Raw genomic sequence first — 19,618 nt, forward strand, 5'->3', positions numbered from 1 at the left:
GCAAAAACATGAACTACATTAATCCTCACAACAGCCAGGCAAGGTCAGTAGGTATTATCATTCCAATTTTACAGGTCAGAAAACAGAGGCAAAAGATTAAAGGTCTTACCATGGAACACATGTAGCAAGTTATCAACACAGCTGGAATTAGATAGCATGAGTTTCTGGGCCTGACCAGCCCTCATTCATCTAGCCGACATTCCCTTTGTGAAATCAAATCTATATTAAGCAGAGCTGAGCCCAAGCTTCAAAATCTGGATATGGAATTCTAACATGCACGATATGGTGGATACAGCACTGGGCTGGGAGTCAGGCGAGCTGGGTTCTATGCCTGGTTCTGCCACAGACGGACTGGTTGACCTTGGGCAAGTCACTTCACCTCTCTGTGCTACTGCTTCCCCCATCTATAGATGAAACTTATCTGTGCAAAGTACTTGGAGTTCTACAGATTAAAAGAACTATTAATTATTATTTTGTGACATTCAGATAAAAGATTTTTGTTCAAGACTATTTCTAGTGCTAAAGCAAGGATGGATAAATGCATAAATGCTAATAACTGTAACAGGAAACTCAGACATGTCCACTTTAATTTAAATTCCCTAGACACATTTTATAATGCTTTTCACCATGTGGGAAGGAAAAATGGTAAAATTTTGTTTAAAACAAACTTTGTAGTTAAACTTTACAATGTGCAAGTCACAAAAGAAACTCATAAACCAGTGTTTTGTATGCAGAAACTATCAAATGGTTTCTCAGCACTGAAATATCAACTGCACACTATGGTTCCTGCAACACCTACAGACTAGCTTAACTTCTGCGTGTAGCCCCTCTGACTACCCATGGAGCTCAACAGGAGTACTCATGTGCATAAAGTTTCTCCTGGGTGTGTGAGCAGGATCAGTGCCAAGTAATGCTTTTGTAATCACACTGAACCATGGAACAAGATGAAATAGATGAATAATAGTTGAGCTGATATAGATCCAAAACATTGTAGGAAACTCCCTTACAGCTTAAGTATGCCTTAGTTACTCTTCAAACAAGTCAAGTCACAACATTTTCCTCTTCAACTTTAGAATGAGAAGCAAATATCTCAAAAAGAAAATCTTCACAGTGCTAAAAACTTTTGATCAAAACAGTTTCTGTGCATTCTATTACAGCAATATCACTTGGGCCATTATAGTCGCAAGGACACAGTCAATTAATAGTGTTGCCAATTCTTGCGATTTTCATCACGATTCTTGTGATATTTTGCTGTTTTTCTTAACCGCAGCTCCTTGAGTCAGGTGATTGTGTGAAAATCTTAGCTTTTATTTTTTGTTTTTATTTAAATAAGTTTCTAGCCTTCATGGTTGCAGAGAAAAGCTGTAAAACAGACTCTTACAAGCTCAAATCCAAGAAGGCAAATAAAAAGAACCCAAAATATATTAATTATTTTTAAAAATCTCATGAGTGTTAAGCCAATCTCGTGATTTCTGGGGTTCAGCTCATGATTTATGAACACTTGAGGTTGGCAATACTACATGTAGTAAATTAAAAGGAGTTACAAGAAATTCCAAGTTCTACCCCTGCCCCTGAGAATCCTTGCTTATTGGCATGGTTCAGCAATCACATGGTCCTATTTTTTTTATTAAAAAAACAAAACAAAACAAGCAAAACACAACTGTTACTGGACCAGTGTTTCTCCACCACTATTCTCAAGGAGCAACTTCCAGAAGAGGAGTAGCCAACACAAGGAAGAAGAGTACAGTAAGTGCTCTACTTCTGTTTCAAGCCTTACTGAGTTGCTGAGGGTGCTACCATGGGAATGACATGGTGTCCCCTCATCAGCTCTCACATTGCATGAAATCATCTCTATGGCCTCAATAATTCACAAACCTCACTAACCTGATCCCCCTTAAATTATTTCTGTCCATTACTATAAACAATATCCAAATATTTTAATACAATGCAGGCTCCACTAAACTGAAGTCTTTACGGTTACAGGTATTAATATGGTAAGGGCCCCAGTTGAAACAACTGAAGGTTCTCTTTGCCTCACTCAGAGTTCAGCTGTGAAATATCAGCATTTCCGCTATACAGATTAAGATTCAGAAACAGGCTTTGCAGAGTAGCTGTTATGCACATCACACACAAACTGTTTAAACTCCATTCATTACATTAATCTTTTGTGACTTTCAGATTTTACATTTATTCCATTATTTTCTTCATATAAATTGTACTTGAATGTATGTCTTGCTTCTCCTTCAATGCTATCAAAACGCTGCAGATCACCCAATGCTTATGATATTTCTGTACAACAGCAATATGTTGTCATAGATATGAGCTTCAATTCACTTCTCAACACCTTTTCCCTTTTGTACGGGGTCAGCGGTGCCCACAAGTCTTCGCTACTCCTTCTGGTCCATGGCAGGGGTTCATATTTCTTAAGAGTTCCAGTCCTTTTCTCTTCAATCTTCTCTCGACAGTCTTTCCATCGTATCTTCTGTCTTCACGTCTTTTCTTGCTGTCCTCTTCCTTCCATGCTTTCTTTGCAAATCATTCTTCTCTCATTGGTATCACTTGTCCACCCACTTCAAATGTGCACTCTCCAGCCTATTTATTACTGGGAGTCCCACATTCATCTTTCCCCTAATTTCTTCCATGCACACTCTGTCTTCCCTCCACTTGCCTCCCATTCTCAATATATTATGTGCTATTACCTGTATCTTAGAACCATAGAAAATCTTTTTTCTTCCATGTGCAAAAGACCCCACCATTTCTAAACAACAGAGCAGGCAGGGAAAAACACATGCAGCATATACTTTTCGTGTCAATTTGTTACTTAACTGAGGTCCTACAGTACTTCTATCTTTTTCACTGTCACTCATACACACTGAGCTCTTCTTTTCAATTCTCCGGATCTCTCTCTGATAGCACTAAGGGTATGTTTACACTCCAAAAAGACACCTGCAGTTGGCCTGTGCCAGCTGACTCGGGCTAAACGGCTGTTTAATTGTGGAGTAGACATTTGGGCTTGGGTTGCAGTCAGAGCTCTGGGATCCTCCCCCCTCGCGGGATCCTAGAGCCTGGGCTCAGGCTCGTCTGAACCACAATTAAACTGCCCCATAGGTCAAGCCCCGTGAGTCAGCTGGCACGGCCAGATGAATGTTTTTAACTGCAGTTTAGACATACCTTCAGTGTACTTCCCAAGTACACAGATTCTTTCTTTTGCTTGAGCATCTCTTCTGAAGCCTCAATCAACAGCTCTTTTTCCACCCTCTTCACTTGCAAAACTTCAGGTTTCTTTGTGTTTATCTTCAAACCATGGTCATCAACACAGATGTCCACTTGCTATTGTTCTAACATTTAGTACTATTATTGCACTTTAACACAGAAAATTGATGCAAGAGTTGAAGTATGGATTTGATCAGGCTAAAAAATATTGTACTGTGGATGCAGCAAAACTGCCTCACGAAAAGCAACAATAGAGAATGATTGCTATTACACCGTAATAAACAGTAGTTCTCTGTAATCATTGATAAAGGAATACAGCATGTAAAGTAAAAGCCAGCAATGAGCTCATGCTGACAAGTTTAAATCCTAATTCAGATCCAGACCAAAATTAACTCAAAGCGTGGGACATTCAGATCTGGGGTATTGATTCAGTCCATCTTTAGTAAGGATTAAGGGATTTTCAAAGAATACAAACAATCCATAGCACTTCAATGGCATATTACAAAGACCATCTACTTAACAACAAAGAAACATGGCAACATCAGGATAAGTAAGATGGGATTACTGACAAGAACATTTTGAGGGGGCTAAATGTCGCCTGCAACAAGGTTTAGTAGGTGAGACCCAGAAAGGGAATAAACTGTAATGGCATGATAGGAAGAAATTCTGCTGATGCCCCCTTCCCAAGGACAAGCATTCAATGCATCCTAAGATCACAGTCTTCCCTGTAGCCCGGCCCTTCTGCATCTAAACTTCCTGCCCACCAAACAGGCTTAAGATAACTTTGATAATATTCAGGGTTTCAAGAGTACATTGATTTATGGAATTCATCAGGGGTCAATTTTTCTTAGATGCAAAAGAAGCATGCAGTCTGTAAGGGGGGAAATGAAAGGGATGTTTTAAACTACATGACAGTTGGTGTAATGTCTGAATTTCCATTTGTTTACATATGAGTAAATTTTCAACGCTCACATTTATTTTAATAGGAGGCATGGAGACAAAATTCTGTACAGTACTTTGACAATCTACCTTAAAATTCAGACTAACAGATCCCTGTCAATATACATATTTCAGGATCACTTAAAACAAAAAACAAAACAAATTAAAAAATTTATTCATATTTTGAAGACTAAGCAAACAATCCATTTTTACATTTCAGATTACAATCTAACACTTCTGGAGCAAGCTGACACTGGAGCAGCAGTTTAACATTTAGCAGTCTGTTAATTCAATATATATCTAAAACATTTCTCTTGTCCTATCTTTTTCATATTCTAGAAATCCCCATCTTTCAGATCATCTATGAGCTTTCCTGTTATGAGAATATTACATGCTCTCCTCAACTATGAGATATTATCAGGGGGCTCCCTTCCAAGATTTTGCTAGAGCACACATGGATGATGTGAGTGCAACTTTATATTATTGAGTCAAGAGGACTTTCTATCTGGAAGTTCCTATGATTGGAACCAACTGTACTTTCACTTTTATTAAATCCACTATGATGTTTTTAAGTCCTTGACCAATTTTCCTCTGCTCTGGGACAGTCCCATCAAACACACAGCATAGAAAACTGTCTTAAAGAAGGACTTTCTCTTTGTGACACTAGAACAAATTTGGGGGAAAAAAAACCTATCACATAAAAAAAAATTATACCAGTCCTTTTCTTTATTTTCCCTGCAATTTTATTGCAAAAATTTGTGTTTTGATAAGAGATCTTTCCTTCCTTATAGCTTCTTGTTATGTTTTACTCTATAGTAACTTTGTTACATCCTTATCCTCTGCTTATATCAATCTGTGGCCATGCAAATTACTCTGATATAAAAATCAGCATTATATCTTCATTATTCTTACATCTTCGTTATAGTGCTGAGTTCCCATTTAAACAATAAATATGCTGAATATGGACAGCAGACATCTCTTCATGTCACAACACATGAAAAAGATACATAGCCTTTCATCTAACCAAGGCAAAAAATGGGTATTAAGAAAACACACATAAGAAACAAATCAGTACTTACAACAGGGTATTTTGTGTTTGGGTCAAATTCTGTAGAATTTGCATCTGGAACACAAAAAATTCAGAATAACCACCATACATTTTCATCGTCCTAGATCATCATCTTTGTTGGCTTGTAGGATTATATTGTGCCCTTAGGCACAGCCTTGTAAAGGTATGTGTGTAAGGTACAACACCCCAGGAGTAGCATCAGGAAGCACAATGCCTCCGGGTAAGTCGACACGTCAAGAAGTGGGTGTGATTCCCAACTCAAGGAAACATATCAGTGCTAGCTCTGATTGAGCTAGCACACTAAGAATAGTGTAGCTACAGCAGCATGAGCAGCGGGACAGGGTAGTGTCTGCCCCAGTGTCTCAGACAGGTATGTAGTCAGTGTGACTAGCCCCTCTTCCTGCTCATGCTGCTGCAACTACACTCTGTTTTTAGTGTGCCAGTGAGATCAGAGCTAGAGTGGGTACGTCTTCACGAGCTGGGAATTACACCCCTAGCTTGAAGTGCAGACATACTCATAGAGACTCACCAGAGTCACACTTCCTCCCCATTACCTACTTGTTCCTGAGGGTAACAATTTACTGCTGGTCTAAACCAGCACTAAATTACTACCCACCCTGCACTTATTTGGCTACTCTGCTCAATAAGTAGTGGGGTGGAGCCAACGCTCCTCCTATTCCCCACCACTACATACCCACTTGTTTGAGGGACAAACTATAGCGGTGAGCTGCCCAGTATATTCCTACGCTCCTGAAACCAAGATCTGAGTAGCCTGCACGGGGATAGAAAGAGAGTTGTTACTCCCTTTCATAGGCATATAATCCAATTCACAATCTAGCTCTTAGAATTTTTTCACATTGATCTAAACACATAATACCATGATCTGAATAATATAAAGTTCATATAAAGAATAAGCTTTCTTCTAAGTAAATCAAATCCATACTAGGATACTGAACTCACCTTTCCAGTTTAAAGAGTTTCTTGCAAACTCCACCACTGCCAGCTGCATCCCCAAGCAAACTCCTGCAAAGAAGAGAAGAGAACCGAGTTTCACACAATAGAAAGTAGAATTTGCAAAGTAGCCTCAAGTCAGCCATCAGAATACCCACAGTTTTGATTTCTGGCTACCCAGTTTGTATGTACAAATCCATACATTCTGGGAATCCTGAAGACTGGTTGACTAATTGTGGGCAAGAAACGTAAAGGTCACTCTAGACTATTCAGAATAACAATGTCCTTAGAGTCCTACTAAATAATCTTTTTTCATTTTAAATGTTATGTGCCTAGTAGAGATAGGCTACAGCTGAAAGTTTAGGTATGTTCAGATCCAAAATTTTGGCTGGGCCCATCCCTAGTATCTAATCAAAGAATTCACCATGCATCTTAGATTGTAAGCAACTCAAGGCAAGGACCGTATCTTCTTAAGTGTCTGCATAGCACCTAGCTGAGATCCTAATTGGACACTACTATAAAAGAAATGTGTAATTAAAAGTAGTAAGCAATACAGAAATGATCAGACATAACAAACATGTTGAAAGGGATATTTTCTTCAGATATGTTGAGCTAAAATTATAATGTTGCTGATTTGTTACTCTTAAAAAGACTGATTCTCCAAATCAAATGTAAAATCTATGAACTAAATAAAGTGATTCTAAGGTCTTTGACGCAGGGACTGTCTTTTTGTTCTGTGTTTATACAGCACCTAGCACAATGGGGTCCTGGTCCATGACTGGGGCTCTTATGTGCTACCACAAAACAAAAACAAATAATAGAGTCAGCATCCCTCACGTAGAACTTGAATGCTGACTCGAGTCAGAAACCACTTACATTTTAATAGGTTTCAGAGTAGCAGCCATGTTAGTCTGTATCCACAAAAAGAAAAGGAGTACTCGTGGCACCTTAGAGACTAACAAATTTATTTAAGCATAAGCTTTCATGAGCTACAGCTCACTTCATCAGATGCATTCAGTGGAAAATACAGTGGGGAGATTTATATACACAGAGAACATGAAACAATGGGTGTTACCATACACACTGTAACGAGAGTGATCAGATAAGGTGAGCTATTACCAGCAGGAGAGTGGTGGTGGGGGGAACCTTTTGTAGTGATAATCAAGGTGGGCCATTTCCAGCAGTTGATAAGAACGTCTGAGGAACAGTGGGGGGAAGGGGGTGAATAAACATGGGGAAATAGTTTTACTTTGTGTAATGACACATCCACTCCCAGTCTTTAGTCAAGTCTAAGTTAATTGTATCCAGTTTGCAAATTAATTCCAATTCCGCAGTCTCTCGTTGGAGTCTGTTTTTAAAGTTTTTTTTGTTGAAGAATTGCCACTTTTAGGTCTGTAATCGAGTGACCAAAGAGACTGAAGTGTTCTCCAACTGGGTTTTGAATGTTATAATTCTTGACATCTGATTTGTGTCCATTTATTCTTTCACATAGAGACTGTCCAGTTTGGCCAATGTACATGGCAGAGGGGCATTGCTGGCACATGATGACATATATTACATTGATAGATGTGCAGGGGAACGAGCCTCTGATAGTGTGGCTGATGTGATTAGGCCCTATGACGGTGTCCCCTGAATAGATACGTGGACACAGTTGGCAACGGGCTTTGTTGCAAGGATAGGTTCCTGGGTTAGTGGTTCTGTTTTCTTTTTACATTTTAATGAGGCCCACACAACTTTGCCAGGTAGATTTTAGGTCCTATTTTAACATCTACTTTAGTTTTATAAAAAATTAGCCACCTTTCTCTACATATCTTCAACACCCAGTGATATTTCCTTAGTTGAAAGATCTTACCAAGAAAAGGTTTTTTCTTTTTTCTTGCCCAAGAGATTGCTTGGAGTTTGCCTTCTGTTCCCCTAAATCCAAACCCGCCTGGGACCAAAATGCCGCTGTAAAAAAATCCATACATAAAATGATTGGGACGTAAAATAAGGATAAAAAAAGAAAGTCTCCGTGTGTCACTTAAATGATAGACTTGTCAGGTTAAAATTAAATAAACGTGGTGTTAAAGGCACCACATTTTGTATACTTCAAGATGCCAATTCTTGGTGATCTTTAATGAGAAATGCACCTCCATTTAATCCATTGGATTTATTTCAAGTTTTGGAACATCTGCATCAGCGTTCTAGCCAAATTCAAATAAACTAATTACATCCTCTCCAGTGAAATTCCTATTTCCTTAATAAGCTACAGAATTCTTCTTCACTTCTTGACACTACACTGTTGGATGGTATTTCTGGTGCCTTGACAATAACTGCTGAGTAATACTAAATATATGCCTTATGGTAGTAGATGAAGTAAAATGTTCCCTTTAATTATACAGGGTGAACTGTTGGTCCCAGTGACATCAATCGCAAAACTTCTATTGATTTCAATGGGGCCACTCACAGTTTAATAATTTTGCAAAGTAGACTGATACTTATAAAAATAGCCTTAGAAAAATGTCATGAACATTTATTAGCCCAGGCACAACATTTACTTATTCACTTTTTATTATGATGTTTGATGACAAAAATAAATTACTGATCCTTTAGTCACATCAGAAAGGGTAGAATTTTTGAAAATGCCCAACTCTTCAAATGTACCTAAGCACTCAGGCACATTTAAAAATACCACCCAAAGAGGCCAGAGCAGGGGTTGAATTCTGGCCCAATATTTTTTAACTTGTTATTTCCTTCAGTATAACTCATTCTTGTCGCAAACCATCATGAAGCTATTTCTTCCTGTCAGCAACCAAACCAAATTCATAAACAAGTCTACCTGGTATAGTGAATGGTTCAAAATCTTTTGAGTAATATATGATTTACCATTTGAGATGCACTTTAGAATTAGTGTGATATTTTTACATAAAATCAAAAATCTTTTCCATGATGGCTTTTACATTGCAAAGTACTGAGTTAATGAGAAGAAAGATAAGATGGTATTGGATATTGAAATTATATGAGACACTGGAAAAATCAGTTAGGAAAAAATGTACATTAAACAAAACAACAAATCATTAAACTCTTCTACTTTGTATATAGAAATACTTGACAGCACTTACTCTGCTTTGCATAATTTTTGCCACGCCTGGTGGTATTTCACTGGGTTCTCAACTTCTGTAGAATGCTCAAGCTCTATTGAATCTATATACTAAGAAACAAAAATATAGGACAAAACAGTATTTCGTTCCATTAAAAAAGCAATATAATGTTATACTGTAAAACAAACATTTATAGTATAAAAAAAGCCTGCAGGACTTTTCAATGATTCCCACAATAAATCTGCACATAAAAAATACTAGCTAAAGATCCAATCCTGCAAGGACCTCTGCAGTGGTGGTGGAACTAGGGGTGCTGCCGCACCTCCTGGCTTGAATTAGTAACAACAAACACCAAATAGTTTCCATCATCAGCACCCCCACTATAAAAATTGTTACAGAACCCCGGACCTCTGTTTAGGTGAAGAGGTCAGTCCATAAGGAATTCTTTGTAGGGTTGCGTCTATTATTATGGTGTGTGTACTTTCCTAACTGTAAGTCTTTCTTCTATATACTTTCCTCCCTCTGAATTAGTTCAAGATGGCAACTATTCCAGATTGAGTCACACACACAGTGTTCTCTCTCAGAATTTCTGGATCAGATCCTCAGCTGATGTAAATGAGCATGGCTCCACCGAAGTCAAAAGAGAAAAGAAGGATAGTGGGGCAGTCATGGCATTGGACTGGGACTCAAAAGGTCTTGGTTCAGTTCCTGGCTCTGCCATAGATGACTTCTGTGACCTTGGGCAAGTCACCTAAACTGTGTCTCAATTCCCGCTCTATAAAAAATTCTATTTTAAATTCTTCATTGCAAAGGTTGTACATTCTGTATGTATATATAGTGCCTGGCACCAAGCGGTCCCAATTTCAATTATTTATACAAATAATAATAAATAATACACCAATTTACTCCATCTGGCAATCTGGTCCATACTGTTTGTTTGTTCGTTCTTTGGCATTTTCTTTAATCTAAAATAAAAATCATCCACTCTGAAATTACACGTTTTCCCTTTATCTATGAAAAACATACCACTGGTGAACGACAAGTTTGTTTGAGGTTTGTTTGATTGGTAGTTTTAAGGTGTGAGAATTACCTTCTACCCAATATTTTCTTCTTTCCCAAAAGATACAATAGCGAATATAACTGCATATTTTTATTATGTACAAATAGAATGCTTTATTGTTTTACATGATTGAAAAGAAAAGCTAGCTAATGGTACATTTAAAATTAGTTCTCCTTTCACTGTCAAATACACCTAGTCGGCAAATTTATAACTATTTAAACATTACAGGTTTCATCACTCAAATATGCAAATGATGTGTTATGAATTCGGTATCACTATGTTACATTAAAGAACTGCTTCAGAACACAGGATTAGACACAAGAGCTGCTGGCAAAAAGGCTGGAACACGTGTTTCACAAGAGCTCTGAAAGTGGAATTGGCTCTGGGGAAGCTTTGTCACTGATTTTGGCCTAACTTGTGCAACCTAGGTGCATGCTTTGGCCTACCTACGTGCATGCTTAACTTTATACATGCAAGTAGCACCACTGAATCCCTGTAAGTCTTCTTGTGCATGTAAAGTTAAACATGTTTGGAAGGATTGGGGTCTTAGTCATCTTTGTTCAAGGTGAACAGGGCTTGTTTAAATAACAGATAATACCATTCACCCCTATGCAGGAAGCCAGTACAAGAATTAGAGCACCAATTAAACCATCAAAATAGGAATTAAGTGGGACTTAAATGGTGTGTAGGCCTTGCACTGGCTCTTTACATGGGTGGGAGGGAGGAATTTCTTTCAATGCAAATGAAATAGGATTCAAATCTCAGTGTCTCAACTGGGAGAGAATTTATTTATACAGACTCACTCGAGTCTCAGCTTTTACCTATCATTAAGAAGACAGTGCTTTCATAGTTCGTAATGGGCTCTAACATTATTTGCCCCACCATTTTCAGGGTCTTTTGGCAGAAGGGACAGTGCCCACAGCAACTGAACAGCAAGTGCACACAAAGAGTCTGAAGAACTTTCCAGGAAGAAAAACAGCTTGGGCAGCAAAGCTGTATCTGGCATGCTGATGACAACACTTAAATAATGATAAATGAATCTTGCATTGTTCCAGAAAAACTTTGGAACCAAAGTAGAGCAAGCTGTGCAGTCTGTTTCAGAGATGGAATTTCTTATCTCTATGGTGTCTATTGGAATGTTCTCTCTCTCACTAAGGCTGCTTGCTCAGCCTCTCCCAAACTAATTTGAAGAGCAGGGTAGCAGGGAGGTGTCTTAAGGCAACTGCTATCCAATAAGACTAAGTCCTTGGAGCCTCCACTATTGGGGTGGTAGTGCTCCACTCAATAAAATGAGAAAATAAAGGCAGAGCATATCAATGAATGTACCTCAATCCTAATGCCATATACCATTCCTTGTCAATTTACATCTCTTCCCAGATGAAGAGTCTATATGGTGCAATTGCTCTGATGCCCCTGACTGTATAATTCACATATGCATATTCAAGCAGGGGTTCCAAAACCACAGCAACACTTAGACTGGCAGCCAAGGAACAGCACTGATGGGAAAATAACAAACAGATGTAGATCTAAGGCAAATTACAGTGCTCCACTTATAATTTTGACCAAGAGTAGTTACTGGCTTCTTGTACTAAAATAGCTGGCTTGATTATGCCTGGTATCCTACGAAAACACTGTGTGGGAGCTAGAGCAGTTAAAGTCAGGAGTTCACGGTTTTGTTCCTGGTTCTAACAGGTAGTAGATGGCCTGTATTTTGCCTGGGCATAATTTAAAAAAAAAAAAAGTTTTCTTATTTCTGACAGATCTGCTGATCACCTTCTCTTTGAAGAGACTACATCATAATCCCTAATTTTATTGTACTCAGATAGGTGCCAGGAAGTTGAATTCATCAGCATAACCTAGTGGACAGAGCATTGGACTAGAGCTCAAAAGACACAAGTTCCATTCCTGAGTCTACTATTAGTCTGCTGGGTGACCTAGGGTGATTTCACCTCTCTGTGCCTCAGTTTCCCTGTCTGTAAAATGGGGATGATGATACTCACATTCTTTGTCAAGCACTTTGAGACCTACTGATGAAAAGAACTGGGCATTGTTATTATCAGTATTTAAGAGTGGTGTCCTGCCTGTTATGAGGAGAAAGGCGAACGATGTTCTGGGAAGGAGGAGATGTGCCTTATAATGATAGACTTAAGGAGCTCAATTTATTTACCTTAACAAGGAGAAGATTAAGAATATAAGAACAGCCATTCTGGGTCAGACCAAAGGTCCACCTAGCCCAGTAACCTGTCTTCTGACAATGGCCAATGCCAGGTGCCCCAGAGGGAATGAACCAGATAATTATCAAGTGATCCATCCCCTGTTGCCCATTCCCAGCTTCTGGCAAACAGAGGCTAGAAACACCATCCCTGTCCATCCTGGCTAATAGCCATTGATGGACCTATCCTCCATGAATTTATTTAGTTCTTTTTTGAACCCTGTTATACTTTTAACCTTCACAACATCCTCTGACAAAGAGTTCCACAGGTTGACTGTGTGCTGTGTGAAAAAATACTTCCTTTTGTTTGTTTAAACCTGCTGCTGATTAATTTCTTTTGGTGACCCCTAGTTCTTGTGTTATGAGAAGGAGTAAATAACACTTCCTTACTTACTTTCTCCACACCAATCATGATTTTGTAGACTTCTATCATATCCCCCCCGAGTCGCCTCTTTTCCAAGCTGAAAAGTTCCAGTCTCTCCTCATATAGAAGCTGTTCCATACCCCTAACCATTTTTGTTGCCCTTTTCTGTACGTTTTCCAGTTCCAATATATCTCTTTCGAGATGGAATGACCACATCTGCATGCAGTATTCAAATTGTGGGCATACCATGGACAAGATTACAATAAAATCCAATGGCTGGAATCTGAAGCTAGACAAATTCAGACAGGAAATAAGGTGCAAATTTTTAATAAGAGGGTAATTAACCATTGAAATAATTTGCCAAGGGTTTTGATGTATTCTCCATCACAGGCAATTTTTAAATCAAGACTGGATGTTTTTCTAGGAGATGCTCTCATTTAAACAGGAAGTAATTCAGGGAAGTCCTAGGTCCTGTTTTATACAGGAGGTCAAACTAGATCACCACAGTGGCCCCTTCTGGGCTTAGAATCTATGAAACCTAGTGAGAGGGGAATTCTTCCTGAAAACAGTGGAGGGATCTACCTGAAATGGGAAACTGAATGCGGAATGCAGACTTACTTTAAGAGGTGGAGGTTGTTATATCATGACATCTACTATTGTTATTTACTATTGGAAAGATGCTCTAATATTAAGGATGATGATGTCACATCAGAAAACAGATGGATGAGATTAGCTAAGATCTTCTAGCATCACTGTTATCATCCTGCTTTTGCCCAAATGTTTAGCTCTGCTGTTCAATTTGCTCCTGACACTGGTCACTTATCAGACTTCCAACAAACTGCAAATTTCCAAGAAAATCAACTTGTGTCATTGAAATTGGGAGTGCAACAAATGTTTACCTGTTTGGGATGCTGTTTCGTAATTCTGCAGCTCAAAATCAGCTATGTTCTCAAATGAGCATTGGCATGTGGTCATAACAAAGATTAGGTCCCTATAAATATGCTTTCTTTTTTAATTAGAGGGGTGAATTTAATATCTGTAAATTGGGTACTGCAGACAAACAAGCCGTTTTTTCCCCAAAATTTGGTTTGTTGAAGAAAACATTCACCTATGTTGAAAAAAAAGGATTATACATCTGCAGGAGTTAATATATAGATATTAAATTCTCAAAAAAAATTGAGACAATAACAATATAGGCAAGTTCTAGCTATCCAGCTATGTATTTCTATTTGCCCCATAACTGTAGTAGATGAGCATCTCTCTCAGACACAATAAAATTCAAATAAAAATGTAAGCAGGGTCTGAATGAGCTCTCCCCTGGCAACTAGTAATGAGCTGGGGGAAAAGACTGCAGATATAGACCATGTTTTTATAGATACACCTGCTCTGCCTTGGTGTGCCACAGGATGGGAATGCTTTGCCAAAACAATCACTTTTGGCTGGTGTTTGGTTACAAATCACATTAGTATTGAGTGCAGGGGTAATGAAATGTTGCTGTCCTTATTGTATGAGTAAAGGGCAGCAGAACTGTGCTTAGCCTGCCCTGATTGAGGGGTCACCCTAAACTGAACCTCACTTACTAAGCAGGGTATAGGGGTTTCCAAATCCCAGTGAAGGAGAGAAAGGATTTGGACTCTGCTTAAAGAGTTCTGGAAACCATTTGATCTTCCCTCCTCCAGTGCTTAAGGACAGAACTAATTAGATTCAATTGAGAGACATTACTCACTGTTAAGCAGGTTAGGAGCTAGGCCTTAGACCTGGTATAGGGACAGTGCAGAGGCTAAAGAGCTGGGTTAAGAGGTGGAACCTCATTACATGGGATGGCAGAAGTAGGAGCAAGTGTCCAATAGTGGCAGCATGTGACCAGTGGCAGCAAGAGAAAAGCAGCAGAGGCAGCAGCAAAGAGCCAGTTGCAGAGGCGCACAGCGACCATATAGACATTGCTTGATGGTCCACCCCCTTTCTGGAGTGGGAGGTGAACCCCTCTGAACTTTGGGTGTTCGCTGACCAAGGACAGCCAACTGTGAGTGGGGTGCAGCGGAGGAAGAGGGGAGTGATGTGTTAAAGGGACATTCGTTTGTCAGACTTTCCCACTACAAGGTGGGAAACTGAAGCAGAATGTACTGTGGGGTCTGGGTCCATTATGCTTTTGAATGTGGCTGTGAAGTTTTCCCAAACTAATGCTTGGTTCCCTTTCCCTTTTAATAAGAGTATCTTTTGTAATATACAGACTAAGACTATGTCTAAACTAGCACTTACTGCAGTATAACTTCTGTCTCTCAGGAGGGTGTAAAAGGCCTCTGATTTTACACTTTCTATTTACCAAGCTATAAAAGATGGTCATTAATAAATGAGTAAGTATTCAATACATTTAAGCTAAAACATTATTTCAGTGTTATAATTTCAATGTGGAGCAGTTAATATATGGTAGTTGATGAGCAAACTCAAAACTCTTGCTTTCACCATTATACATCTGAGGCTAGACTATGGCTCTATTCAAGACAGTACTTATGCACGTGCTTAACTTTAAGAAGAACATTTGGCCTGCTCCAGAAGCCAGTGAGGAGTGATGGAGACATGCCTGTACCTCATCCTCTCTCCACCTCCTCTGGAAGAGCTTACGCTCCTGACAGCATTAGAGAGAGCACAGGGACTGTGATTCAAGAGGGAGAGAAATGCTCTTTGCACTCTTCCAGCCACACAAGAATCAGGTGCAATCTAGCCCAGGATTGCTTGTTATGATCAATTTATCTGAAGTCACTTAGAGACCATGTACTACAGCAGTGTGCCATTTCCGATATTGTATTTTTCTCTGCAAACTCAGATTCTTAGTGTTTTGCTAAATCACAGGCTGTTAAAATTTTATCTGTATTAATAAACTAATATTAACATACTCCTCCACACCATTTTCCCAAGCCAAAAGTTGCTATCTCCAGAGGTGAAACCTGGCAACAGAAGCAGAAAGTTTCACTATAAAAATAGTTGATATCACACTTTTAAGATTACTGCAACTTCCCAGTTTAAAAAGTAAGAACAAGTTAGTTTCTGAAATGTTCCTTAAATTGACCACTTCCTTTAAAGTATGTAAAAAAATAAAATAAATGGGCCAAATTCTGATAAACTCACACTGAATAGCACCTTGCTCCATGTATAATCCTATTGATATAAATGGGGTTACTCATGGAGTAAGGTATTACTCATTGTGAGTAAGGGTATCAGAATCTTGCCCTAAATGTTAAACAGAAATTCAAGTTCTATTTATCATACAATTATAGAAATGTAGGTCTGGGAGGGACCTCAAGAGGTCATCTAGTCTAGCCACCCACACTGGGATTTAAAGTCCTGACAAATTTGACACTGGTCTCTCATGTGAAGTTTGGGTCACTCATGGGCATAGGCTTGCCACAGGAGGCACTAGGTTTGAAGCCCAGGGACCAAGGCATGCCCAGCCCTGTGGGTGAAGAGAGCCCCTCGACAATAAAGAGAGGGGGTTCTATATACTAACACTATTTACAATATATACACTATAACTATACTTAAGACTAACAAACTATAAAACAGAGTAAGAACCACGGAGAAGACCGTCCTTCCGAAGCAAGAGGAGTTATTCCAGCAACCATCATGGGTGGTAATGTGGATGTGGGTCACTGGCACTCCTTATACAAGCACAAAAGTGCGTGGTTCCAGAGGGTGCTAGAGCCAGCCACTGAGGGAAATATCTCCAGCAACAGTGTATGTGGGGTGCACACACCTAACATGGAATGGACATGAGCAAACACTCAAAGAACAACCAATCCTCTCCCTCTTTAAAACAACTCTTAACATATTTGAAGCCTGTTATCAGGTCCCACCTCAGTCTTCTTTTCTCAAGACTACAGGTACTGAGTTTTTTTAACTTTTCCTCCTAAGTCAGGTTTTCCAAAACCTTTAATCATTTTTGTTGATCTCCTCTGGACTCTTTCCAATATGTCTTTCTTATATCACATCTTTCTTAAAGTGTGATGCCCAGAAATGGATGTACTACTCCAGCTGAGGCCCCACCAGTAGAGCAGTACAATTACCTCCTGTGTCTTATATATGAAATTCCTGTAAGTATTAGCCTTTTTTGCAGCTACTTCACATTGTTGGCTCATATTCAATTTGTGATCCACTATAAGCCCCAGATCCTTTTCAGCAGTAGTTATCCCCATTTTTATTTGTGCATTTGATTTTTCCTTTCTAAAATGTAGTACTTTGCATTTGTCTTTACCGAATTTCATTTTGTTGGTTTCAGACTAATTCTCCAATTTGCCAAGGTCATTTTTATTTTTTTTCAAAGAGTATAATGTTTTTCCACTTTTGAGCTCCGTTGTGTAAATGCTTACTGAAAGGGTAATGCTTGATGCTGCATGTAGTCTTATTAAAATCAACAAGCACTTCCTTTGGTAGAAAGCACTTGCAGATGAATGTCCTTTGTTTGTAAAGCAAATCCAAGTAGGGGCCATTATTGCAGTGCCCCTTTCAGATACATTTAGTGTAAAATAAAATAAAAACGAAATCTCTCATACGCCTTAAAAAAACATATCCAGTCATTTTGTGTACACCTGTATATGTAAGTCCTAATTAAGATATACTTTAATATTACATTTGCCTAAGTGATGGAACCTAACCATTACATGTTAAAGCATTCCTGAAACTGAAAGAGATTGATCCTCACCATTAAATTCAGTTTGTGATTAATTGCCAAAGCTGAATGTTCCAAGGCCTTGAAAACAGATGCGTAGCAGTCACTTAGTTTCGTATACTTGCCAACCAGAGCTATGGAGCATATCTTCAGCAACCTTTCATATCTGACAAAAGCAAGGTTTCTAATTATTATGCTCATATTATGCATTCTAACTAAGGCTGTTGATAAATCGCAGTTAACTCATGTGATTTAACTCAAAAAAATTAATTGTGATTAAAAAATTAATCGCAGTTAACTGCAGTTTTTATCACACTGTGAAACAATAGAACAACAATTGAAATTTATTATTTATTTTGAATGTTTTTCTACATTTTCATATCTTACTCCTGGGGGAATTATGCACCACCACGCTTGCGCAGAATTTATGTCCCCAGCAGATTTCTTTGTTTCCCTGCAGAAAAATGACTTTCTGATGGGGAAGCAAAGGGAAACCACAAAAGCGGTCATGCAACCCTTCCCAGCAGTATGTTTTGAGTGCCCAGAGCAGCTGGGAGAAAGGTAAATCACTGTGGGGTGGAGGCGGGACTGGGGAAGACGTGGCTGGTGGCTTCTATCCTGCGCTGGGCTCACCTACTAGTCCTGGCTGGGCTGGGGAGGATGGGACTTCTTCTTCCCCTGCATGGCATTCGGGGCTAGGTCAGACCCACTCCCAGATTTCTCCCTCGGCTATAGGAAGCTCTGCAAACTCGCCCCCCCACACACAATTCCTGCACCCATCAGTCCTCAGTTGCAGGGGAAGGGATCGTTGTACAGGGAGCTTCTCCCCAATCCAGACACCCCCATACCCAGACACTCCTGCTGAGCCTCACTCCCTCTGCACCCAGAACCCTCCTGACAAGCCCCACTCCCCCTGCACCTGGCCCACCACAACGAGCAACCCACACCCAGATCCTCATCTAGCAAGCCCCAACCAGCTGCACCTGAATCCCAATCCCACTGAGCCCCCAAACTCAGACCCCCCTACTGAGCTCTATCCCCACCCACACTCAAACCCCCTATGCTGAGCCCCAACCACCTTCACCAGGACCTCCCTGCAGAGTCCCAGTACCATTGAACCCAAAACCCCCCAACAAGCCCCTGTGCCTCCAGATCCCCCCACACTCCAATCCCCCACTGAGCCACCTGCACCCCAGATTGCCCCACACAGAAGCTGTCAACCCACACCTGGATTCTCCCCACACTAAGCTCCTCCACACTTGGATCTGCCTTGCTGAGCCTGCCTGCCCACACCTGGTGCACCTGGCACTGAGGGGCAGGGCTCTGGGGTGTCTCTGGGGCAGGCCCGGTCCTTGCACTGTGTCAGGGTTGGGTGCAGCCTCACCACTGAGTTCGTTTTCCAGGAGGGGGGAGCTGCACAGTGATCTCCCACCTCTGTGCAGCCAGTGGCCTGTGCTCCCCAATGCCATGCTGGAGCCTCCACATTTATTTGACAAATAAAATGTGCGGAATTTTAAAATATTGTGCGCAGAATTTTAAATTGTTTTGGTGCAGAATGCCCTCAGGAGTAACACATATTGTATTCTATGTTGTAATTGAAATCAAAGCATATATTATTTTTTATTACAAATATTGCACTGTAAAAATGACAAACAAAAGAAATAGTATTTTTCAATTCACCTCATAAAGTAGTGCAATCTCTTTGTCATGAAAGTGCAACTTACAAATGTAGATTTTTTTTTTGTTACATAACTGCATTCAAAAACAACGCTGCCCTATTCTTATTTACAATGTGACCAGAAAGTGAGAACAGGCATTTGCAAGGCACTTTTGTAGCCAGCATTGCAAGGTACTTACGTGCCAGATATGCTAAACATTCGTATGCCTCTTCATGCTTCAGCCACCATTCCAGAGGACATGCTTCCGTGCTGAAGATGCTCATTAAAAAAATAAGGTGTTAATTATATTTGTGGCTAAACTCCTTGGGGGAAAATTGTACGTCTCTGGCTCTGTATTTTATCCGCATTCTGCCATATGTTTCATGTTACAGCTGTCTCAGATGATGAC

At 39.7% G+C, this 19,618-nt stretch overlaps 1 protein-coding gene across 6 annotated transcripts in view; it reads right to left on the reverse strand.

The window, feature by feature from the left end:
* Window positions 1-19,618, reverse strand: part of CTPS2 (CTP synthase 2) — a 152,707-nt gene that overhangs the window by 96,208 nt on the left and 36,881 nt on the right. For all 6 annotated transcript variants that reach the window (XM_043504266.1, XM_043504250.1, XM_043504238.1 and 3 more), the window contains 5 exons: window positions 17,585-17,717; window positions 9,274-9,362; window positions 8,025-8,119; window positions 6,182-6,244; window positions 5,232-5,275 (listed from right to left, as the gene is read on the reverse strand). In XM_043504266.1, coding sequence (XP_043360201.1) covers window positions 5,232-5,275; window positions 6,182-6,244; window positions 8,025-8,119; window positions 9,274-9,362; window positions 17,585-17,717 — 424 coding nt within the window. The remainder of the gene's footprint in view (window positions 1-5,231; window positions 5,276-6,181; window positions 6,245-8,024; window positions 8,120-9,273; window positions 9,363-17,584; window positions 17,718-19,618) is intronic.

Source organism: Dermochelys coriacea, chromosome 1, assembly GCF_009764565.3.
Source record: "Dermochelys coriacea isolate rDerCor1 chromosome 1, rDerCor1.pri.v4, whole genome shotgun sequence".
Lineage (NCBI taxonomy): Eukaryota > Metazoa > Chordata > Testudines > Dermochelyidae > Dermochelys > Dermochelys coriacea.